Raw genomic sequence first — 24,956 nt, 5'->3', positions numbered from 1 at the left:
CTGTGTCTGGTCCTGTATGTATATATATATATATATATAATTATATATATGTGTGTATAAGACCTGAAAGGTTTAGTCTTTTTTCATGACATGGGTATTTTGCTATGATTCTCTGTCTTTCATTTTTTTTCAGTTCGAGTCTAGGTTTTTCGCCAATCAAAGCTGTTGATGCAACTACTTTGCATCTATTGGCGATGTTTATTTGGCAAAATAGCGCATAAAAGGAGGATATTTGTTGCTGATGTGGAGCCTTCACGCGGCAGAGAATATTTGATTTTGTCGCAGATATTGTTGCGACATATTCTACGACATTCTCGGAATCATCAAATATTCGCGAGATTTTCCAGGGATCTGAAGATATGATATCCCTGGTGCCAGCAACAGAATTACACGCCCTAATTCGCTTCGGAGACTACATAAGGCGTCCTTCTTTCACACACCTTTAGTCACGCTTTTTGGGAAACACTTTGGGAGTTTTATTCTGCGTGTTTTAGCTGAGCATTGAACGACCTGTGTTCAAGCTCTTAAGGTGTCTCTTACCTCAGCTTTGTTGCCTATATACGGGTGATTGTATTAGAAGCTTGAGGTTAGGTTTTTTCCTTTGTTTTGATCGGGAAACACTGTTAGAAGTCTCGGGAGAGAGCTTCTGTGGGAATCGAGGGGATCTCGTGCTTAGGGGGAGCCTAAGTTGCTGTTGAAGAAGATAGACGTAGGTTGGGTAGCTAGCGAGGGAGTCGTTTAGTGTAAAACCTTATTGTACCACGTTATCATAGTAGATTGCTTTCCACCGGGCTAAGGCCCCCTAGACGTAGGCAGGGATTGCCGAACTGGGTCACCAATCTCTGTGTTCTTTATCTTTTCGCACTTACAGCTTTCTCTGTTTTGATCACTCGAATTTTGGTGTTTGTCACAGAATCCGTCATAACATATTCTGTGACATACGCACAGATCGCGTAATTTCAATTGGTATCAGAGCGGTTCACTCATCACCTTGAGTGTGATCCGTGGTGTTTACTGATCTGGTATTCGAGATGGATTTCATGAAGGAAGGTGCGTCGATTAGCCGACCTCCATTACTTGACGGCGGTAACTACTCCTATTGGAGGGCGCGTATGAAGGCATTTCTGAAGTCCTTGGATGAAAAGGCTTGGAAAGCAATTCTCACTGGATGGACTCATCCGACCACTGAGGAAGCCGATGGTAGCTCGACTCTCAAGCCTGAAGAACGTTGGTCCGTCGTTGAAGAGAGGCTTGCAAACTCCAACTCTAAAGCTCTCAACGCCATCTTTTCCGCTGTGGACGCCAACATTTTCAAACTCATCCACACCTGCGAGGTTGCCAAAGACGCATGGACAATCCTTCAAGTCCACCATGAAGGAACCGATACGGTACGTATGTCGAGACTTCAACTATTGACCACAAAGTTTGAAAATCTCAGAATGGAAGAAAGTGAAACTATAAATGAGTTCAATTCTCGTCTTTGTGATCTGGCTAATGAATCGTTTGCCCTTGGCGAGAAAATTCCCGAGGAGAAACTTGTCAGGAAGGTGTTGCGATCGCTGCCCAAACAATTCATCTACAAAGTCACTGCTATTGAGGAGGCCAAAGACATAAGAAGCATGAAACTTGAAGAACTCATGGGTTCTCTCCGAACCTTTGAGATGACGATTGATCCGGAGCCCAAAATGAAGGGAATCGCCTTGAAAGCGGATGTCCATGGAGACCTTGCACCCTCCGACGATGATGATATGGCTAAAAGCATTGACTTGCTGGCAAAGAACTTCGGGAAGTTTGGGAAGTACATGAAGAAGCTCAGCCACAATTCAAGCGGGAATGTCACAGAATCTGCCCCAGACAAATTCCATAACAACAACCGGGCTCTAAATCCTCAGAGAAAACCAAAGGCTGCTGAGACATCTTTTGACCAGAGAGGCAAATCCAAGGGGATACATTGCAGAGAATGCGAAGGGTTCGGTCACATACAGGCAGAATGTGCAAATACACTCAAGAAGAACAATAAGAGCTACAATACTACTTGGAGTGATGAAGAGTCAGATGATGAAGATAGTCCCAACAACCTCCTTGCATTCACCACTCAGGAAGCGACCGATCTTCAGTCTCATCAGGATGTCACAGAAAATGTCTCTGACAAATTCTATGACAATGCTTCTTCCAGTGAGAGTGATGTTGAAATCTCATTGGAATCTGTCTCACAAGCCTATCGTGAACTGTTTAGTCGGTGGACCGAAGTCGTACGGCTGAATGAAAGCCTTCGCACAAAGGTTAATGTCATCTCTAAGGAAAAAGAAGTGCTTGCCTCAACCGTTGCCTCTCTCCAACGAACACTTCAGTCCGAAAAGACACAGCAAGATAAGCTTCTCTCTGATTTTAATGCTCTTAAAAGAAATATTCGTATGCTCAATTCAGGAACATCCAATCTTGATGACATTCTTTGCTTGGGGAAAGATGCAGGAAATCATCACGGCATTGGTTATGATGCTCGACAACCTGGTTCCATAACCACGTTTGTAAAAGGCAGCAAAAAACCAGAGGAGGCTGATGTCACAGAATATGCTGAAACATCTTCTGTGACAAGACGCAATCGGCGACGTCGGGTTTGTCATTACTGCCTAAAGCCTGGCCACATCAGACCTTGGTGCTATCGACTCCAGAAAGATTTGAAGAAGCAGTCTCATAGTCAGAAAAAGACCGTTGCCCCTCCTGAGAAGATTTGGAGAGTTCGTGAACCAGACATCCGATGCAATGTCGCTTACACTTCACTCAGAGCTATGACGACCGAAGATTGGTACTTTGATAGTGGCTGCTCCCGCCATATGACCGGTCAAAAGGATCTTTTGAAGAATATCGAGACTTGTCCTAGTCGCCATATTACCTTTGGTGACGGGGTCAAAGGGAAAATCCTCGGTGTAGGCACACTGAATGTTGATGGTTTGCCCCCTCTTGGCAAAGTCCTCTACGTGCAAGACCTTAAAGCCAATCTTATCAGCGTCAGCCAATTGTGTGATGCCGAGCTCTATGTCCACTTCAACAAGACTACGTGCAATGTGACCAATGCCTCCAACAATCATGTTATGATAGGTAAACGCTCCTCCGATAATTGCTACTTATGGGTGCCTCTAGATGTGTTGCCAGAAACCTGTTTGAAGACCAAACTCGAGGAGACGGACTTATGGCACAAGCGTCTTGGACATCTCAACTACCGCAGCCTGAATGACGTTATTTCGAAGGAAGCTATTTGTGGTATTCATGCACTGAAGTACCAGGGTGGAAAGATCTCTGGAGATTGTCAGATAGGCAAACAGGCCAAGATGTCACACAATATGTCACAACATCTTTCTACGACACGTGTTCTGGATCTGCTCCATATGGACCTCATGGGTCCTATGCAGGTTGAAAGCCTGGGAGAGACGTTCCAAGTCTTCAAGGCTCTCTGCTTCTGCCTTCAAAAGGAGAAAGCTTGTGACATAGGCAAGGTGATACAAATACGCAACGATCATGGTTGTGAGTTCGAGAACAACGCCTCGGCTGAATTCTATGAAGACATTGCATCTCCCACGAGTTCTCGGCACCAATCACTCCCCAACAAAACGGTATTGTGGAGCGTAAGAACCGGTCGCATGTGTTCGAAGCACCTAGCACCACCATCCACTTCCGCTGCCCCAACAAGTGCTGGAACCGTCTCTGCCTCGCCCTCCTCCACTGATGACTCTGCAGACGAGACTTCCTCCGGTTCTGCTGAGTTCTGAGACTTGACTAATGCTCGATTTTTGGAGGTGACGAGCTTTATGTCTCTTTGTGGATTGGCCTGCGTTGTGTCTTTTTGTCCCAGACTTTGGCTTTGCTTGTCTCCCGTCTCAAGCATGTCTTCAGGCAAAAAGGGGGAGTAGTAATCGAGGTTCATGAATATATATGTTGAAACTATGTTGCGCTTATTTTGTGTAATCCGTACTGATGCTTATTTCAGCTCTCGATACCTTGTGTAATTGATGCTTGTCTTAGCTTTTCTTAGCGTGCACGTTCGCGAGTTACACTTGAACCTCGCGTTGGTTTTGATGGTCATTTTGGCACGCCCGCGAGTTACACTTGAACCTCGCATTGATTTTGCCTAAAACACCGCCAAAGGGGGAGATTGTTGATGCAACTACTTTGCATCTATTGGCGATGTTTATTTGGCAAAATAGCGCATAAAAGGAGGATATTTGTTGCTGATGTGGAGCCTTCACGCGGCAGAGAATATTTGATTTTGTCGCAGATATTGTTGCGACATATTCTACGACATTCTCGGAATCATCAAATATTCGCGAGATTTTCCAGGGATCTGAAGATATGATATCCCTGGTGCCAGCAACAGAATTACACGCCCTAATTCGCTTCGGAGACTACATAAGGCGTCCTTCTTTCACACACCTTTAGTCACGCTTTTTGGGAAACACTTTGGGAGTTTTATTCTGCGTGTTTTAGCTGAGCATTGAACGACCTGTGTTCAAGCTCTTAAGGTGTCTCTTACCTCAGCTTTGTTGCCTATATACGGGTGATTGTATTAGAAGCTTGAGGTTAGGTTTTTTCCTTTGTTTTGATCGGGAAACACTGTTAGAAGTCTCGGGAGAGAGCTTCTGTGGGAATCGAGGGGATCTCGTGCTTAGGGGGAGCCTAAGTTGCTGTTGAAGAAGATAGACGTAGGTTGGGTAGCTAGCGAGGGAGTCGTTTAGTGTAAAACCTTATTGTACCACGTTATCATAGTAGATTGCTTTCCACCGGGCTAAGGCCCCCTAGACGTAGGCAGGGATTGCCGAACTGGGTCACCAATCTCTGTGTTCTTTATCTTTTCGCACTTACAGCTTTCTCTGTTTTGATCACTCGAATTTTGGTGTTTGTCACAGAATCCGTCATAACATATTCTGTGACATACGCACAGATCGCGTAATTTCAAAAGCCCATGTCGATGATTTTACCCCCATCATCTTTGATAGTTATTTCGACGTTCAGCTTTTTACACAATAGCCAAGGTTTCAATCGGCTGTAATATATGATAAGAAGACCCAGATTACTACTTCACTAAGAGATTTTCCATTTCTCAAAGCCTGGCTTTTTTTGTTTTGTTTTGATATCTACTCTAGTCCTGTCAAAACCCAAATCAAAACATACCCTCAAACCCCGGCTTCTCTGATAAGTCAAGAACACTAATATATCTACTCTAAGAAACTCATCATCTCAAATTATTGTCACACTTTCAACACCCATAGGATAGAACCATTGGCTACAAAGATTTGCTCAAATTAAGTCTGAGCATACTCTCAAAGCCTCATTATTGATGATACCAAAAGATTAGCCTAGCACAGTAATTTAGTCTGAGCATACTCTCAAAGCCTCACTATTGATGATACCAAATCAGGAACACCATAGCTACACTCTACTCACAAACACATCGTCTCAAAATTTAGCCAAAAGTTTGAATGAAAAAGATCAAGCAAGAACACCCAAAACACTATCATATCCAACTCTCAAAAACCTATCATCTCAAATTATTGTCACACTTTCAACACCCATAGGATATGAAACCCTTAGCTACTTCACTAAAAGATTTGCCCAACACAGTAATTTAGTCTGAGCATTTGCTCAAAGCCTCAATTTTGATAATACCCAGTCAGGAACAACATAGCCACTCTTCTCACAAACACATCAGCTCCAAACATAGCTAAAGTTTTTCAATAGAAAAACAAGAACACTAAAAGATTCGCCTAAAACAGTAATCTAGTCTATAATTTTGCCATTCAGAGCATACACTAAAAGCCTCGGAGTCAGGAAATGGCGTTGAAGCAGAAGACTCGAGAGTTGCAGAAGAAGTGGAGCGACACTTGCTTGCAGCTTCACCCGAGCTTCCATCAACCTCATAATTTCGGGTCCGAGAGGATGACTCCGACCCCGAGGACGGTTTCGCTGCCGGGCTTGTACAACCCGGCTCTTCTCGCCCGTCAACCGTTCCTACCGAAACTCCAGATGAACAAAAGCCTCGGAGTCACTTTGCAGATGAACGCGAACTCGAGCCCGGCTCCTTCGGTGAGGACGGAGCTCGTCCTCGGTCAGAACGGCGCGGAGGATATGTGGGTTCTCTTCCTCGGGCACGTGTTACAGAGTGGTGATGGGAAGTGAGTTACAGAGTTTTTAACTATTATTTTTTATTTTATTAATTTTAATTGTAATATGATTTGTTTTTTAATTTATTATTAAATTACGATTTTGTCCTCATTTAAAAGGCACGTGATACGCACATGATCCATTTTTCATCTGTTTTGACGATTTTTTTAACAGAAGGACTGAAAGTGAAAAAATGACTATCATAATGGGCCAAGACTGCAGGTTTTTTTAATCAGGGACCACAGTGTTAAAGAGGTCAAAGACGAGGGGCCAAAAATGTCATTAATTCTATAAATAAAACATGTAAATACAAGGAAGACAAACTTTCTACCAACGTCGCCAAGAAAATATCATTATGGTAATAACTTTTTGTTAGAGTAAACAACACGAAATAACCATAATTCAATGTGAAACATACAATCAAAACACAACACATAAATAACTTTATGCTCAAACAATCTAGATCGATTGAACATCAAGATCATAAAAAAGATAAAGACATGAAGAATTTCATCTTGGTTTGGATCGATAGGATCCTAATCTAGTCAGGAAACGAGAACCTTATTGTAATCCACGATCTTCAAGCTTCAATTACTCGCACGTACACGAAACTGGGATCTAAAGAATATTTCCCAAAGATTAATCAAATTCCAATCAATGCTTGTATACAAGTCTTTGAAGTGTATCCCGATGAACAAGATCTCAATCTTGTTATTCTATCTCTTGAAACTCTCAATTCTTTTCTTCGATGGACGAGTTGCTGCAACATTTATATGCAGTTGAGTGGTTGCCAATCTTGAACCAATTCAGTTGCTCATACGTGTCAAGTGACTTGTATTGTGCTCGTGCGCGTGTGATGTGCTTGACCACACACTACACACCTTTCATATTTCTAACTATCATAATAATTTTGCATTATTAAATAAATAAATAAATCATTTCAAATCAAGGTATAATAGTATCTGTTGATGTCGATTTTTGGATCAATCAACAATCACAAATATTAAAATGCTAGTATATGATATATATTTTATCGGGGTTTCAGAAGACGTCGTATAAGAAACTATTTAAGGACGAAAGGCTGTAATAAAAGGAAATTATTAATAAGCTTTATTGATCATGAAAATGAATTACAATAGGACGAAGTGACGAAGTCTCGTAGGCGAACTCGGCACTAAAAGCAATAGTACTGAAATAATAATTCTGAAAGATAAATTCTAAGCTCGTGTGTGCAAATCGACATCTGATTCTCTATTTATAGACGAGGTAGGACTCATTTGTTGAAGACACGTGTTGCTTGATCCGTTTCACATCGTCGGGATTGAATTCGTCATGGACCCGATCTTCGCGGCGCGGTTTCTCTTTGATTGACCGATTCTTCTGGCTAGGATGACGTGGTCGAACTGGAAGACGTGATTGGGCTTGGGCCGATCTGGAATGTAGTTGGACTTGGGCAGACCTGTTGAAGTTGAACTGGGCCCAAGACTGATATACGGACCGACCTGCTAAGAGGATAATGGGCTTGGTCTGAATTGAAGCCCAATACAAAATAATATTTTCGAAAGTAGATTTTTAACACCCACAGTATCTGCCACAGTACACTCGATCCTACCTTCTGTATTGACTACAAGATGTAAGTTCACTGGCTGAGAGTATATATGCATATAATTTGTACACGAATCGTTCATACTTTGATAAGTCGTGTCGTTTAAGGAATTGGACGACACACACATCAAAGTCTTTACGAGGATCGTATGAAAGTCTATCTCAATTGCGAGGTGATCTTAGAATTTTAGGTCATATTTGAGGGATATTTTTTTAATTTGTTTATAGCTAATGAAGGCTTAAATATTTAAGTTTTGAGAGCTCCATATATGATCACTTCGTTGCGGAATAGGACACTTTTGTAACACATTTGTGATGCAAAAATCACCACAAAAATTATTAAAATACTTATTATTTTTTCACTTGTTTTACGATTGTGATTGGTTAGAGAAATTTCATTTTCTAGACCCAAAAACTATGAAAATATCACCATTAGACCCGTTACTTAAAAAATATCCAAAATTGGACTTTTGGACACATTTCGGACAAAAATACCCTTATTTCAAAATAAACCCTATCTTCTTCTCCAACCACACCATTCTCACTCTCTCACTCTCACTTTCTCTCCAACCACAACCACACCCATTCCGACGGCCATTCCGACGAAACCACGCCCATTCCGACGCCAACCACACCCATTCCGACGTGTTCCGACACGCCTCCGACCGAAGCTCCGTCACGCCTCCGACCGAACCACCATAGCTCCAACCTTCACCAAATGACAAAAAAGGTTAGTTTTTTATAGTTTTTTCATGGTTTGATTAGAGTAGGAATGATAGGATACAAGATTTGAGTGGTTGTTAGTTATTTTAGGTTGATTTGAATGAGATTTGGAGGTGAAATTTTTTTTTTTTTTTAAATTTCTGGGAATTTTCCGATGAATCCCATCGGAATTCATCGGAAACTGTCGGATCCGACAGTTTCCGATGAATTCCGATGGGATTCATCGGAAATTTCCGACTAGTTCCGACGTTTTCCGACCCTTTCCGACCTCTTCCGATGTATCGGAAATTCCGACGTTTTTTTTTTTTTTTAAATGATTTAAGATAAATAAAGAGTTTTTTGTAGTTTTTTTAAATGATGAACAACATAATTAATCTAATTAGTTGTTTGTGTAATTAATGATTAGTTTTTTTTAATTATGAACATCAAAAATAGTTGTTTTTTTTCTAATTAATGATTAATTATTTTTTTTATTATGAACAACAATTGTTTTTTGTATTTTAAATGATGAACAACATACAAATGAGTTGTTTTATATAATTAGTTTTTTTTTTTATTATGAATTCTTGGAGTTATGAAGTTTGTTGTTTTTTTTTTAATTATGAATTCATGGAGTTATGTTTAATTCTATTAATATTTTGTGATAATTAAATATGTAGGATAAATTGACGTATTTATGCGACCACGACTTTGCCGGTCGAATCACGTACGGTGGTTCGGGGCATATTAAGACGGTGAAAGAAAAATTCACCGATCTCGGTCTACTTCAAAGGGTCGCGGAGAGTCCCTTCGCTCAATTCTTCGAAGGGAGCACACTAAACTTTTCTACGGTACTTCTACACTCTCTTCTTCTACGTAAGATCCATCCAACAAAAAGGGGGGAGATTCATTTCGGAATAGGAAATAAACGCGTGAGATTCGGGAGACTCGAATACGCATTGATAACCGGAATGAGCATGGAAGATGGTCCATCGAAGGAGGAGCAGAATGAGCGGAGGAGCGATAGGCTCATTAAAGATTACTTGAACGGCGTGTCAAACGCCAAGTTCGACGCCTTGATTAGCGCGTTCAAGACATGTCAAGATCCAAACGACGCGTACAAGCTTGGATTATGTGTGTTTGTCTTGGGATATCTCCTTGGACTAGAACACAACAAGGCAGTCAACGACAAGTACCTATACATGGTTGAGGATTTGCCGTTCTTCTATTCTCTGCCATGGGGGAACATCTCGTGGGCTGAGACGATGTCTTCCCTCTCAGTAAACTTGCTGCGGTACTACAAACGAGTAAAGGAGAAATCTCTCAAAGAGAATGTCCTACAGAAGGAGGCGAAGTATTCCCTATCAGGGAATTTGCACGCGGTGCAATATTGGGCGTTCGAGGCGATCCCGGAGATTGGTCAGCAGTTCGGGAATAACGCCGGTGTTCGAGTACCGAGGATGAATTCTTGGTCAAGCACTCGAGTGATCACGCGCAAGGACGTGGAGAAGGTTTTGCTCAAAAAAACGGTAATTTATAATTTTTAAAAATATTTTATAACTACAATTATCTAACTTATAAATTTTAATAAATTTTGTTGTCTTGTAGCTCGGTGTTTTTCAGATGTTGAGACCACGGACCGGAGAGCGCGAGTTCTTCGAGCTACTAGAGACGCAACTCAGTCAATCACTCTATCCGACTGAAGGCGAAGACGTGGTTGAGCCACGTAATATCGAGGAAGAGATTGACTTAGTAGAGTCAACGGCGAAAGAAGCCGGCGTGCTCAGACAAGACGAAGAGGAGAAGTTGTGGAGTGATGAAGACGATGACGAAGCCGACGTAAGTTCTAGTTTATAATTTATTAATTAGTTAGGCTAGATTATTTATTAATAAGTGATTAGTTTATAATTTATTAAGTAGTTAGTAGATTATTTATTAATACGTGATTAGTTTATAATTTATTAAGTAGTTAGTAGTTTATTTATTAATTAGTGATTAGTTTATAATTTATTAAGTAGTTAGTAGATTATTTATTAATACGTGATTAGTTTATAATTTATTAAGTAGTTAGTAGTTTATTTATTAATACGTGATTAGTTTATAATTTATTAAGTAGTGATTAGTTTATTTATTAATACGTGATTAGTTTATAATTTATTAAGTAGTGATTAGTTTATCATTTATTAAGGAGTAAGTAGTTTATTATTATTCATTTCAGTTCGAACTTCCCGATCATCCCGCACCTCCCGCTCGTCACGATCATCCCGCACCTCCCGCTCGACCCGATCATCCTGCTCCGTGGGCTTTGACGGAGAATATGTGGAATCAAATGATACATTCTCAAGCAACCGTCTTGAGAGCACTGAGTACGAACGGTCGCAGGCTAGAAAGAATGAGGCAAACTCAGGTTAGTATTATTTTTCGTTTAATAAATAAGTTTCTAATCAGTCGTTTCTATAAATGTTTAGTTTCTTATTCAGTATTTTGTGTCACAATTTATAGCTTGACATGCTTGAGAAGATAAACATCATGTTCGAGGACGTGACAGGTTTACCTCCGGGGCCGTTACCAACTACGCAAGCTGGTTCACGCCGTCGACATCGATCGCGTAGTCCTCCTCCTCCTGGTCCTCCTGATCCCCCTAGTCCTCCTAGTCCTCCTAGTTCTCCTACTCCTCCTCCACCACCTCCTCCTCCTCCTCCTCCTTCACAGCCGTCCTCTTCGACAATACCGCCTTCTTCGACTCCATCGTCGAAGAAGCCACCCTCTCCGAAAAGGAAACGTTCACGACGGCTCGATGTATCGGAAAAGACGCTACCATTGTCAACCCTAGCGCAGAAGAGGCTGAGGTCGGAAAGCGACTCGGTACGAACACCATCTAAGAAGCGTCACCGAAAAGATACTTTTCCCTCCGATTTCACAGACCCGACGCGGCCGAAATACTCCTCAGAGGTGCGGGTAACGCCGTTCAGACCATTGAAGGAACCAAAAACTTCTGATTGGAATGACTGCGTGAAGTGGTCCCGCACTTCTAAACTTGAGGGAAAGTTCTTGGGCCGAGTTTATGTGAAGGTCGCTGATGTGGAGACCGAGTTCTTCAAGCTCCTTTTGGAAAATGGAAAATGGCTAACAGATACGGTAAGTTCAATTACATTGAGTACGTTTATAAAAAAAAGTTAATTAATATGTTTGTTGTTTCATATACGATTACAGCATATTGATGCTATTCTGGATATGCTTCGGAGACGTCAGCGACAGTATGCGGAGTATCGTCAAGACATATGTGTCATGGATAGCCGGTGGGTCCAAAACGTATACGGTCGTTATACGAAGCAAGAGGAGAACAAGAAGATAGCCGCAGAACAAGGCACAGAGGTGGAGCTCGTAGAATGGGATCGCAAGGTCGTGTTCGACCCGATGACTGGCTGCAGAGATTCCCAAGTCATTCCGTGGACTAGAGCGCGAGAGATCTTGTATGTCGTCAACTTCAAGAACATGCATTGGTTCACGTTCCGGGTCGATCTTCAAAAGTGGACCATAACCGTCTTGGATTGCCAGAAAGATATTGTGAAGATGCAACACAATTCAGTTGATTTTAACACGATGATGGAGGTTAGTAAATGAGATCTCTAGTAAATACTCTTATGAACTTTATGTTTATTATCTTACATTATTATAACATTATTATGTTAACGTAGAATTGGATACGAGCATTGCCGACGGTTATGGCAATGTCGGGGATGTTCACCGAGCATCCAAAGGCGGAGCGAGAACTAGATGGCGGCGAAATTCGACTTCCTGAGTTTCTATGGCTAGTCGATGAAAAAGTGCCACAATGTGTGACAAGGTATGTAATTTGAATAAGAACAAGATTAAGAGTATTTTGTGTATAAATTTTGTGGTTTTGTCTTTCAGTGGTGATTGCGGGATGTTCGCAATCAAGTATGTGGAGCACATCCTTGTTGGCGTGGGGTTCGATACACTTCTAAGCGAGAACATGAGGACGTTCAGGAAGAAATGGTCGACCGATTTATTTTTCCAATTAGAAGCGCGATGATATGTATTCATTAAATATTTGGATATTTTTGTGTCATTAAATATTTTAAAATGTTATGTTAATGTTCGCTATGAAAATATATGATAAATAGTAAATATAAATTATATGAAATTACATAAAGATGAAGTTCACCTTAAACTACAAATATTCAACAAAACACGTACAAAAGTTGTCAACATAGAAATGCGTCTTTAATTCAAAACAAACAAAATAAAAGATAAATGTTGTCACTCTCTCCAAGTGCACGTCTTCCTGTTATGGCCAATACCACCACATTTACCACATTTGCGGTGAATAACAACTTTTTCGCCTTGCGAAGGATAACGATTGACCCTGCGCCTTCCTTGTTTACTTTTCTTCGGTCGACCGGCTTGTTTTTTTTCAATTGGTTCTGATACCTTCATGTTCTTTATGTCATCCGGAACGTTCCATTGGTCTTCGTTCCCAACAGGATATATGGATTCCTTGTACATCTCAATCCATGTTTCCTTCGAATAGAAAGGACTGCATAAAGAATAGATGTCGACACTCCTGTGTTGTGCAGATGCAATGGCATGCTCGCATGGGATTCCAAGTAGTTGTGGTAGGCCGCACGTGCATGTCTTTCTCAATAAATCAACATCAAAGTCACCTCTCTCGTCTTTTACATGACATTCATACATACCGAGTCCATAGGTATTAACGAATTGTGCCTTATTGTTTAGATGGGCGAGATTGTCTTGAAACTTCGGAGATAGTCTTGTATCACATTTTCTAGCCATTTCCTCTCGATCAAAAAACCACGTTTGAAGTGTGAATCTAATAAACTCAAGCAACGTGGTAATTGGAAACGTTCTAGCATTCCTCGTCTTATTGTTGAAGCTTTCTGCATTATTACTTGTCATTATATCGTACCTATATACACAGTTACATATTAGCGACGTTCTAGTTAAAACATTTGTAATGACAAAGGGAAAAGTTTTAGTTTTACCGTTTTCCAGGAAAAAATGCTCGTGCCCACCGATCAAAACCGACTTCCTCGAGATACTTAGCCATCTCAACATCTTTTCTCCGCAATTGCTGAAAATGAGCTTCGAAAGCCCTCTTATTGAAGGCATAAGCGGCTTCATACAGTTCAATTCCACAATGATCGGTCTTGAATTTGTGTTGAACATTTAGTTTGAGATGATGGAAGCATGCTCCATGAGGGATACCGGGAAACACCACTTCGACGCCATGTATGATGCTAACATGTCGATCGGATATGAACACCAACTCTTCAACGTCTTCACCGATAGCTTCTCTCAACTTTCTCAAAAACCAAATCCACGAAGCATGACACTCGCTATCTACTACCCCGAATGCAAGTGGATATAATTGTGAATTAGCATCCATCGCAATTGCGCATAACAACTGTCCACCGTATTTTGTCTTCAAAAATGAACCGTCTAATGATATCACCGGTCGACAAGACTTGAATCCTCTACGACACGCCCCAATAGAAAAGAACGCGTACTTGAATCTATCGCCATCTTTCACAAACGCAGTCAGAGTCCCAGGGTTCTTCTGCTCCAACATGTATAGCCAAGATGCTAACTTCTGATAAGATTCTTTTGGCGTACCCCTTACGTATGAAATTGCTTTCTCCCTGGTTCTCCAAGCTTTCAAGTACGATATGTCAACACCCCATCTTGTCTTGACTTCCTCTCTTACGTTATGTGCCGAATACTCAGCCATAGAGCTAATATTGTACTTATCTTTAAAAACGTGACCAATAACCCATGGTACAGCTCCTCTATGTCCTTCTGTTCGAACCACACGCGCACAAGAATGTCTACTCTCGTACGACGTAATCTGCCACATTTCAGACCACTGCACAACACCCCTCAGCTTCCAAGTGCACATCTCATTTTTGCATATGACATACCATCTACTTCTCGAAGAGGATTTCACTCTAAACTCGAAATTATTTTTTAGAGCAAAAACATGAATCTCTTGCTTCATCTGCTTCTTGGACTCAAACTCCTTCCCAAGATACATTTCTTCTGTGCTACCTATTGCATTCAATGGTTATAATACATATAACATTACATTATTCATTTAAGAATATAAGTACATCTCATTCTTAATACCTGTCGAAGAATTTGGCAACCGACTTGGATCGTCATTATGTTCTTCCTTCACAAAATCATCGGTTGTGAACTCAGGGGCTTTCCATGAATAAGGCACGCAATCTGTTGGTGGTACAACTTTATGAGGGTTACGTGATTGTTCACCGTGTCTCGATGATTCACCCTGTCCCGATGGTACTGTAAAATGTTTTACAAAATCTTCATATTCTTCAGTGTTCACGAACTCTTCAAATTCTGTTCCTTTGTCACAGTTGTTTCCATCATCTAGGTCAAACTTGTCGTCATCATCCAGATCGTTGTTGTGGTAGTCATATCTATCACGCTTGTATACTTCATCGTCTCGATCATCTATTCGACTGTTGCACACGTGATTATCATCTCGATCATTTGTAATAAGATTATGTTGTCTCTTGTTGAGTTCAACACGAGACAATTCTTCGTTCATGACATTTTTCCCTTTATCTTTTTTTTTTGGAGTTAACGCCTTGACTTCTTTCGATACCAAAGTTACACAAAGTGCATAACTTCTACGACTTTTATTCTTCGTATAATACTTAACGTCCATATCGTCCTTCAACAAAGCAGGCTCAATTGGCATATTACCAGCCTCATATGGAACTTCAAACTTTAAGTCATACTTTGATCTGTCTATATCGACTCTCTTGTACACCTTGTCGACTAACTCCATGTAGGTTGTCTCTTTCGAAACTTCAAGCGGAAATGTTCTCGCGTTTTTGAACACGTATAAGTGTCCATTTCTCTCCCACGTGCCGTTAACCATCAATAAAACTGCAAGAAATATCAAAAAAATGCATTAAACTTTGATTTTTTCCAAACTCATCGGAATTGGTCGGAACCGGTCGGAATTGGTCGGAACCGGTCGGAATCGGTCGGAAACGGTCAGAAACCATCGGAATTTTGGTCTTGTCGGAATGTGTTGGAATTTGTCGGAAATTGTCGGAATTTGTGGCTTAAATTTCATCGGAATTTTTACATGATTTTCATCCGAAAAGGTCGGAATTCATCTGAAATAACGTTAAATTCCGGAAACTTTTACCTACATCTACCAACTTTATTTTTTCTATACAAGCTATATGACTAAAGCAATAAAAGATGAATGGAGAAGCATACTTACCCATTTTGAAGGAATTACACCAATTGGATACGCGAAATGATGAAAAAATGATAGACAATGAGAGAGAATGAGAGAAGTAGAGAATGAATTTTTTTTAGTAGTGTTATATGGTCTTGTAAGGGTATTTTTGTCCGAAATGTGTCCAAAAGTCCAATTTTGGATATTTTTTAAGTAACGGGTCTAATGGTGATATTTTCATAGTTTTTGGGTCTAGAAAATGAAATTTCTCATTGGTTATACCCCGGTATACAAACTGAGTATGACTTGGTGTGTGTAATTATGTTTTCTTAATCTTTTTATGAAAATTGTGTTTTTTTTTTATTTTTTTTTATTTTTATCATGGGGTGTATCGTGTGTGTAATTATGTATATGGGCTTGGTATTGAATATGGACGTAGATATATCTATTACATTCACTAATACCGCTGCTTTTAAAGATGTTTAACTCCTTCAGAACTATCAATGTATATACGTATAGGTTAGATATATCATATAGGCATACGAAAATCCTAAGTACTAATCTATATACCTCTCTGCAAATTGCCACTTAAAACCTGCCCATCAGCATTTAAAGCTACCATCATTTAATATTGTGTACTCAATTTTGTCAACTTACAATCTTACATCATCTCCGGAGGTTGTACATTAGTTTCAACTTTCAACATTTTAATTTTCTTCTTTTATCTTTCTGCAATATGCAAACCATAATGCTTGAGATTAAATAATATGTATACTTCGGGGTAAAAATATCATTTTGATTATACTGTATATACATGGGCATTGAAAGATTGTGGCTTAAATACGTATGGCATAATAACATAAAACACGACCAGCTTTAATATGTGCTTTCCCAACTTTTTTTTTTAGTCTGTGTGTTTTTTTTTGTTTTTTTTATATGGCATTACAAACTTGACTTGTATGTGGAAGCAAATCATTGCATTATATATTTGATCGTTACATACGGTAGTGGAATTCCAAGTATTATTAAACATTATCACATTGAATTGCATTTAGCTTTTTGACGAGTCAAGGACTCAAAAGTATAATTTTGTTAATATAAGCAGTGATTTATACAGCCCCAAAAGCTGTTAAAGTTAATGCTTGTTGTGCATATCGCAAAACAAATAAGCAAAGTCCAAAACTTTAGAGAGATTAGTATGAAATTTAATAACCCAAAAAAAGAGGAAAGGCCAAAAGGTTAAATATATGTGTTGACATATTGATTCATTTGGCTTCAAGACAAAAGCAGGTTACAAAATTATCCATTGAGATAGGCTAAATAATAGGCTGTTTACTTTTGCCATGTATTTGGTATATGTGTGTCTTACAATTAAGCTTAGCATTCAAATCGGAATAGAATTGGAATTTTGTTGTTTTGTTTCAGTATTATTTATTTATTTTTTTGAATAAAACGGATTTTCCATTAAAATTGGGTAAAAAAACCCATCAATACAGGAGAAAAACACCTTAATACAAGGATCACCAAGACCTAAGTCGAAGTGAATCTAACACTAAGTTCCGGTAAAAGTATATTATGTGCAAACTTCTGAGAACAGGAAGAATTACAAGCACAAATAGAGCACACAAGAGGCTCGTTCAAAAACCCAAAAATTGGCGATGGAAAAATCCAACCAACCTCGGTCCGATGACCACGAATAAGATGGCTCTTCAACCTGCATAGATCAAAACCTAACAGGAAATCCACTACGGGAGATGAGACTACGGCTAATCCGAGTCCAAAACAAACCAAAACATACCAGACAAAAAAATAAACAAGTTTCACACACAGACTAAAACTGAAATTAAAAAGAAAATCTAACATAAAAATCAGAGTCCGACACACAAGATTCAACACCGAACCGATGGGAGGATGCTGACCACGAGGAGCTACGTAGCACTGTTGTTGCCGAAGAGCCATGTAGCACCACTGTTGCTGAGGATCCGAGTCGCCCTATTGTCGTCGAGGAAGGAGCTGCACCACCGTCGATGGGGAGCGAAACCCCATCACCGTCGAGGCTCCAAGGCGCACCGTAGACGACGCAGGGGAAACGAGTCGCACGGGCGTCGCCGAGGGAACGAGGCTCCATTGACGAGAAACAGAGCCGCCATGCCTCAGCCTCCGAGAACCCGCACCACAAAACCAAGCAACAGAAAGGTGGAGCATAACTCCCATCGTCCAGGATCGACGCCGCGAAGAGCCCAATCGCAGCCAAATCCCCAACACGAGCGGCGGAGAAGAACTACCGTCGTCGGAGATTGAGACCACAAACAGCCACCCAAAGACAGAAGCCCGAGGAGAGCGTCGGAGGGACGGATGCGAGCCCGCGAGGCGCCGATCAAGGCGAAGAGGAACGTCGGAGCAAGGACCCAAAAGATGCAGAGCAGATCTGAAAAAAAACAAGCAAAAATCTGAAAAAAAAAAAAAGAAGAAGAAAAACTTTGTAAGCTCCCTCCAGTCGGAACACACCACCGCAGCGGCGGCCGGGTCCCGGAGGGGCGGCGGCGGCACCTCTAAAAACTAGGGTTTGCTGGTTTTTTTTTTTAAAAGAGAGAGAAAAGAGTCTGTTTCAGTATTATTCACGATACCTAAAATGTGTCATGTTATTGTTTATGGAACAACAAAATTGGTACCATTTTTTAAGTATTCATCGTTTTCTTTAATTTCTTTGAATATTAGACTATATTTTAAATTTTAATTTATTATTATGAAGTAAATAGTGTTGGAAACAAAAATGAAATGTTCTATTTCAAATTGGTCGGCCGTATAGCAATACTCGACTCGAAATATTTTGCTTCATTGAGGATTAGAATTCTGATAATAAAATGAAATTTCAAACAAACAGGCAGGACATATAATTTACTTTTATTAGAAAAATACACACATTAGTTCAATTGCGCTACACCAATTTGAAGTGCATCCCCATAAAATAAATGTTTACACTCGTAAAATACATAAAACATAAAAAAAAAATTATTCAAAACAATAATATTAAACTTTTACAAAAAAAATATAGGATATAAAATTTTAGCGTAATGTTAGGAAGTGACGTAAAAAGGATAAAAAGAAAAGGTATTAAAGTTGGAGTAACTATCTGGATAAGGGCAGAGGAAGATGATGAAAGAAAATGCAACAAAATCAATTTTTTAACTAAAAATATCGCTCTCAAAATTTGTTGCTGTTTCTTGTTTTCCATCTACTAAATAATTCAGGCTCAGAAGTTGAATGTAAATACAGAAAAGTATCAACAAATCTGTAGAGCCAACGTGTCCGCCTTCTATATACCCCATTTCATTTTTCAATATAACTTTTTTAACTTTTAAGTTATTATATTTATAAAATCGTCACATAACATAAGTCGGTTATCATTTGGTCAATTACCCCTTAGTTTTAGGACATAAATACACATATCGCCATTCCAAAGGCGTATATCTAGATAATTCATCTCTTTGTCTCTATAAACAAAAACCATAAAAAAATTAAAACACATACACGCACGTACACAAAATACAAATACATAGAATAAAAAAAATAAAAAATTATAAACTACATCATCACTGTATTTAATCCAGCCCTTCAAATGGAAAAAACCCTAATAGGGTTCTTGTAAGAACCAATCGCCGCCGGATTTTTTATTGTTTGTTTAACCAAAGACAATCCCTTTTTCAACACCAACTTAAACTCTCTCTCTCTTTTTTTTTTCTCTCTCTCAAAACCTATTCTCACAATCCTCGCTCTATCTGTTTTTTTTTTGTTTTGGGATTTTGATTTCGATTTTGATCTTACTCAAACTCAGTCCAAAACCACTTCTTTGAAACACAACAACATACCACTCACTTTCATTTCGTGATTTCTTTGTTGTTATATCTTTCGTTCGTTTATTCTATATTTTTTTTTTGTTTGATCGGTGTCGCTGTTGCGTGACCACACACGTTGAGATGAATCGCTTTCGTTGATCATAAATACTATCACTACTTCAGCTGATTGATTGTTCGATCGTCGTTTCGGTTCAGTAATTTTCTAGGTCATTGTAAATACCGGAGCTTTTTAATTCCCAATTAATTTATTTCTTCCAGTTCTCTCTGGTCCTGTATTGTGGTTTTGCGATTTTGATGGTAAAGAGGGAAACTTTATCAGAAAGCAATGTTATCTGAGTTGGGAAGAAGGCCGACGCTGGGCGGTACCGAGGGTTCGTTCGGCGACGAGTTCGAGAATGAGATAGGGATGTTGCTCCGGGAACAGCGCCGGCAAGACGCGGCGGCGGACGATCGGGAGAGAGAGCTGAGCATGTGCCGGAGCGGATCAGCGCCTCCGACGGTGGAGGGATCGCTCAGCGCCGTCGGAGGGCTTTTCGGAGGAGTTCCGGCGGCGGCGTTCCCGGAGTTCTCGTCGGAGGAGGAGCTCCGGTCTGATCCGGCGTACCTCCAGTACTACTACTCGAACGTGAACCTGAACCCTAGGCTTCCTCCTCCGCTGCTGTCGAAGGAGGATTGGAGGTTTCAGCAGAGGATGAAAGGCGGGCCCGGCCTCGGAGGGATCGGCGACAAGAGGAAATCCGGCGGAGAATTGCCGCCGGGGTTTGGGTCGAGGAACAAGATGGAAGCTGGCACTGAGTTTGATGCCGAGAAAGGGAGCGAGTGGGGCGGCGATGGCTTGATCGGCTTGCCCGGTTTCGGCCTCGGGAACAAGCAGAAGAGCCTCGCCGAGATTATTCAGGTGGTTTCTTCGTTGTCCAAGATTTAGTTTCCGTTGTTTTATTTGGACTGTGAGAGTGAGGTTAGTAAGAGGAAGGATTATAATGGAAAAATGCCATGTATTGAATACTACATTGATGCTTTTGTAGATGTTTAGGATTTTGATGCGTTATCGGGATTGACCTTCCTTGTATAGTTGGATTTTGCACTGATTCAATTATTATGCGATGATCTTCTAGGAGGTGTTACTCGCCCGGTTCTGATGCTTTATTTTTTTTGTTTTGTTTCGATAACTTGGTTACAGGACGACTTGGGCCGTCCAAGCCCAGTAACGGGCATTCCTTCTCGTCCACCGAGCCGAAACGCCTTTGACGATAACGGAGACTCGATGAATTCCGCGGAAGTTCCGAACGGTAACAAGAACTTCTCTTACGCGGCTGTGCTGGGAGCCTCGCTGTCGAGGAGCACGACCCCGGACCCACAGCTCATCGCTCGGGCCCCGAGCCCTTGCCTAACCCCTATCGGCGGAGGCAGAGTCGGTGCCTCCTCGGAGAAGAGATCCATCGCCGGTCCGAACTCGTTCAACCACGACCCCACGGATTTGGCGGCCGCTCTCTCCGGCATGAACTTGTCGAACGGCGACGAGAAGACCCATTTCTCGTCGCAAGAGAACAATCACCACAACTACCTCTTCGGGTCACAAGGCGGCGGGGGAGAGAACCACGGAAAACACCCTCTACACCTCAAGAAATCCGACCCCGCGGCTCCGGGTGGTAACAAGGGCATCAATGGAAGCAACTCTTACGTGAAGGGATCGCCGACCTCGACCCTCAACGGAGGAGGCGGCGGCGGCGGATTGCACGCTCAGTATCAGCAGCTCGACGCTTCGAACCCGGGCTTCGCTAGCTACGGTCTGAGCGGGTACTCGGTGAACCCCGCGATCGCCTCCATGATGGCCGGCCAGCTCGGAGCCGGCAACGCCCAGCCGTACTACGACAACATCGCCGGAATGGACTCTCGGGTTCGTGCCGGAGGTTCGGTCTCCGGGCAAAACTTGGCCGGGTCGGATTACGGAAGAATGGGAAGCCCGATGGCCCAGGCGCAGTACCTAGACCCGACTTACCTTCAGTACTTGAGGGCGTCTGAGTACGCCGCGGAGAGGGGTTATATGGGCAATTCGTACATGAACTTGCTTGAGATCCAAAAGTATCTCGCTCTGCTCGGGCCGCCGCAGAAGTCGCAGCAGTTCGGCGTTCCGTTGGGCGGGAAGACCGGCGGCTCCAACCATCAGGGGTACTATGGGAACCCTGGTTTCGGGGTCTCTTTTCCCGGGAGTCCGATGGGGAGTCCGGTGATTCCGAATTCGCCGGGTAGTCCGATGAGGCACGGAGAGGTCAACATGCGTATTCCTTCCGGGATGAGGAATATGGGGGCGTGGCATCTCGACGGTGGGAGCGTGGATGAAGGCTTTGCTTCCTCACTCTTGGAAGAGTTTAAGAGCAACAAGACTAGGTCTTTCGAACTTTCAGAAATTTCGGGGCACGTTGTTGAGTTCAGGTAATATGCCTTTTTTTTTTTTTTGTAATAATTTTTTTTTTTTTTTATGCCCAGACTGACATAGGTTTTTTCTTTTGCATTCTTGTGACAGTGCTGATCAGTATGGGAGTCGTTTTATCCAACAAAAGTTAGAAACGGCGACGTCTGATGAGAAAAATATGGTTTATCAGGAAATCATGCCTCAAGCTCTTGCTTTGATGACTGATGTGTTTGGAAATTATGTTATTCAGAAGGTAACTTAGTTTCCTTACTGAAATCTGTTTCGGTTGTCATATGTCGGGTTTGTGACGATGGATGTTTTGGATAACAGTTTTTTGAGCACGGGCTTTCATCCCAAAGGAGGGAATTGGCTAACAAGCTTTTTGGGCATGTTCTGACTCTTAGTCTTCAAATGTACGGTTGTCGAGTAATCCAAAAGGTAATAAATCGTTTCTTTTAAAGTATTTTTTTTTTCTTTGATTTGTTACTCTTTCAGGCACGATACTCTAATACGGAATGTCCTCTTCATGGAAAACTTATTTTCCTTCAGTTGCGGTTTTTGTTTATCAGACTATACTCTCTGTGGCTTTGGCAATTTAATTCTCAAGATTAGTAGTCTCTGGCAGTTTTATCATTGGGGGATAGTGAAGTGAGTGATGCTCTTTTGTTTTCCCTGTGATGCAGAGAGTTTGTTATAGCGAGATAATATTAAAACAATAATTTTTTCCCCCCTCAATACTCCTACTGGGCTTTGCCGTTGATGATGAACTATGGTTGTGAGTATACTATTTTATTACATGTTTCAATGTCGCTAACATGATATTATATTACTATTATCAGGCCATAGAAGTGGTTGACCTGGACCAGAAGATCAAAATGGTCGAGGAGCTAGATGGTAATATCATGCGCTGTGTTCGCGATCAAAACGGGAACCATGTCATCCAAAAGTGCATTGAATGTGTCCCTGAAGAAGCCATTCAATTTATTGTCTCGACATTTTATGATCAAGTTGTTACACTGTCCACTCACCCATACGGTTGTCGTGTGATACAGGTTCGAGCGTAATTTTTTATTTATTTATTTTTTTTTTAAATTTTTATTAAAGTTTTGTGATATCATCAACAATGAAGACGTGTTACTGATGGTGACGTGTCGATGTGGCAGCGAGTGTTGGAGCATTGTGAAGATGAGAAGACTCAGAGTAAAGTTATGGATGAGATCTTAGGAGCCGTTAGCATGTTGGCTCAAGATCAGTACGGAAATTATGTTGTCCAGGTTCGTTGATTTCCCTTCTCATTTCTTTTGATTACCATATATATAGACTGTTTATCCTAGTAATTGATTGGTTCTCGTGCCGTCTCTTTAAGGAAATTTCTTGATAAATGAGACTTATTATTTGTTTACAGCACGTTCTGGAGCACGGGAAACCCCACGAACGCTCCCAGATTATCAGAGAATTAGCCGGGAAGATTGTGGTGATGAGCCAACAGAAGTTTGCTTCCAATGTCGTAGAGAAGTGTCTGACTTTTGGCGGCCCAGCCGAGCGCGAGCTGTTAGTGAAAGAGATGCTCGGCACAACTGATGAAAACGAGCCTCTTCAGGTTTGCATTGTTTTGTCGTCGTCATGGTTGACTAAAAAATATTATAGAGAGCTGTTGTTGACTAAAAAGTTTGACCGGGCGATTCAGGCGATGATGAAGGATCAGTTTGCCAACTATGTTGTACAGAAAGTGTTGGAGACTTGTGACGACCAACAGCGCGAGCTGATTCTCTCTCGCATCAAAGTCCATCTCAACGCCCTCAAGAAATACACTTACGGCAAACACATCGTCGCTCGTGTCGAGAAACTCGTCGCCGCCGGGGGTAACTTTCGCCTCTTCTTTTTTAGGAAAATTAATTTATACAAAATAGCCATTCGAAACTAATTAATTCAGCAAAATAGTCGAAGTTTTACGACTGTCAGAACTTTGTGACAGTGTCATTAAAACTATAGTCGTAGGGTCAACAAAATTATTGAAATCTGAAATCCGAGACTTGGCACATTTTTGAAAGTTTTGAACCGCATCACTGACAAACCTTGGATATTTTGCAAATCCGTTGATATCAATTATGTCAATTTAGCTATAACACGTTTCATCTAACTAAAATATGGTGCAGAGCGGAGAATCGCTGCTCAGACTCAGCACTCACACTCGCAATCTGCCATGGTGGCATAGGGAAAGGGAAAAAAAGGGGTTGTTGTACAGCTAACTGAGGCTAGTGTGAGATTCGATTCGATTCCCGCCCCTTTATATATATATATATATATATATATATATATGTTCCGTCCTTGTTGGTGTAGTAGTTTTTAGAGCGCAAATGGGTCTTCACTACCCGTCTTTTTGGAAGACGGGTTTCACGAGACTTGTTGGAAATAAAAGATAGACGTTTGCAAAAAAAAGAGAATTGTACATTGTGTAGTTTTTTTTTAAAAAGAAGAAAAGAGTTATGTATACATAGAATCGAGCGGAGGCTGAGGTTCAGATGTTGAGTACGTACGAGTACAACACAACACAACACACACCTGCAGAGAGAGAGATACACAGGGTTGGTTTTAAGGGTGTAAAAAAGGATGTTATGTTAAAGATGTTTTTTTTTTCTCTTCTTTCTTTCTATTGTTATGTTGTCTTATCATCATCAAAATCGTGACTGTACAAATATGTTGCCATGTTGAGAGATGTGTATGCATTATTAGGCGAGGCCAGATTTCTTGTTATTAATGTATGGTTATTTGACTTTCCTTTTCCTTGATTGTTATTAAATTACCTTTTTTTTTCTCGTAATGCTATTAAATTTCCTTGATTATATCTTTATGCTTTTTCCTAATGCGTTTCATGCCTACGCTTCGATTTATTTAAGTTCGTATCCAAAATAAATAGAAACAAGATCTCATCAGATCACGGAACTTTTGGTTGACTTTTAAA

General features: G+C 40.9%; 4 protein-coding genes across 5 annotated transcripts; 3 read left to right on the top strand and 1 right to left on the bottom strand.

The window, feature by feature from the left end:
* Window positions 1-1,031: 1,031 nt before the first annotated feature.
* LOC149381870 (uncharacterized) lies at window positions 1,032-3,767 on the top strand. The gene has a single exon (XM_089601439.1). It carries the CDS (start codon window positions 1,032-1,034, stop codon window positions 3,765-3,767), a length of 2,736 nt encoding a protein of 911 aa, XP_089457565.1.
* Window positions 3,768-8,153: 4,386 nt separating this feature from the next.
* LOC149381869 (uncharacterized) lies at window positions 8,154-12,087 on the top strand. Its single transcript, XM_089601438.1, has 6 exons — window positions 8,154-8,491; window positions 9,144-9,992; window positions 10,072-10,302; window positions 10,682-10,870; window positions 10,966-11,601; window positions 11,677-12,087. The coding sequence occupies exons 1-6, from the start codon at window positions 8,480-8,482 to the stop codon at window positions 12,085-12,087; spliced, it is 2,328 nt and encodes a 775-aa protein (XP_089457564.1). The 5' UTR covers window positions 8,154-8,479.
* Window positions 12,088-12,631: 544 nt separating this feature from the next.
* On the bottom strand, window positions 12,632-17,852 carry LOC149381868 (uncharacterized). The gene is made up of 8 exons (XM_089601437.1): window positions 17,691-17,852; window positions 16,295-16,319; window positions 14,632-15,420; window positions 14,213-14,553; window positions 13,961-14,065; window positions 13,521-13,654; window positions 12,919-13,414; window positions 12,632-12,658 (listed from the first exon to the last, which is right to left on the bottom strand). Exons 1-8 carry the CDS (start codon window positions 17,850-17,852, stop codon window positions 12,632-12,634), a joined length of 2,079 nt encoding a protein of 692 aa, XP_089457563.1.
* Window positions 17,853-19,201: 1,349 nt separating this feature from the next.
* Window positions 19,202-24,794, top strand: PUM2 (pumilio 2). 2 transcript variants are annotated; one of them, XM_089630548.1, is made up of 10 exons: window positions 19,202-19,787; window positions 19,901-20,479; window positions 20,762-22,014; window positions 22,106-22,247; window positions 22,325-22,432; window positions 22,834-23,046; window positions 23,158-23,268; window positions 23,400-23,594; window positions 23,682-23,856; window positions 24,151-24,794. In XM_089630548.1, the coding sequence occupies exons 2-10, from the start codon at window positions 19,907-19,909 to the stop codon at window positions 24,207-24,209; spliced, it is 2,829 nt and encodes a 942-aa protein (XP_089486674.1). In that variant the 5' UTR covers window positions 19,202-19,787; window positions 19,901-19,906; the 3' UTR covers window positions 24,210-24,794. The 2 variants fall into 2 exon arrangements, with proteins under 2 accessions (XP_089486674.1, XP_089486673.1); XM_089630547.1 differs by having other exon boundaries at window positions 19,202-20,479.
* The last annotated feature ends 162 nt before the right edge of the window (window positions 24,795-24,956 follow it).

Source organism: Urtica dioica, chromosome 11 (genome assembly GCF_054948205.1).
Source record: "Urtica dioica subsp. dioica isolate 48M chromosome 11, U.dioica_male_clone48M_v1_H2, whole genome shotgun sequence".
Taxonomy (NCBI): Eukaryota; Viridiplantae; Streptophyta; class Magnoliopsida; order Rosales; family Urticaceae; genus Urtica; species Urtica dioica.
Note: the sequence above shows the minus strand (reverse complement) of the source record. Positions and strands in the feature narration are given on the sequence as shown.

Bases quoted from the DNA above. Each gene is read 5' to 3' on its own strand.
- LOC149381870 (XM_089601439.1), top strand. From the start codon at position 1,032: ATGGATTTCATGAAGGAAGGTGCGTCGATTAGCCGACCTCCATTACTT.
- LOC149381869 (XM_089601438.1), top strand. The intron at 10,303-10,681 runs GTAAGTTCTAGT...TATTCATTTCAG, and splicing joins AAGACGATGACGAAGCCGAC to TTCGAACTTCCCGATCATCC. The intron at 11,602-11,676 runs GTAAGTTCAATT...ATACGATTACAG, and splicing joins GAAAATGGCTAACAGATACG to CATATTGATGCTATTCTGGA.
- LOC149381868 (XM_089601437.1), bottom strand. From the start codon at position 17,852: ATGGAGCCTCGTTCCCTCGGCGACGCCCGTGCGACTCGTTTCCCCTGC. The intron at 13,415-13,520 runs GTGGGCACGAGC...CTGTGTATATAG, and splicing joins GAGGAAGTCGGTTTTGATCG to GTACGATATAATGACAAGTA. The intron at 12,659-12,918 runs GTATCAGAACCA...GAATATTTGTAG, and splicing joins ATGACATAAAGAACATGAAG to TTTAAGGTGAACTTCATCTT.
- PUM2 (XM_089630548.1), top strand. From the start codon at position 19,907: ATGTTATCTGAGTTGGGAAGAAGGCCGACGCTGGGCGGTACCGAGGGT. The intron at 22,015-22,105 runs GTAATATGCCTT...TTCTTGTGACAG, and splicing joins GGGCACGTTGTTGAGTTCAG to TGCTGATCAGTATGGGAGTC. The intron at 23,047-23,157 runs GTTCGAGCGTAA...TCGATGTGGCAG, and splicing joins ACGGTTGTCGTGTGATACAG to CGAGTGTTGGAGCATTGTGA.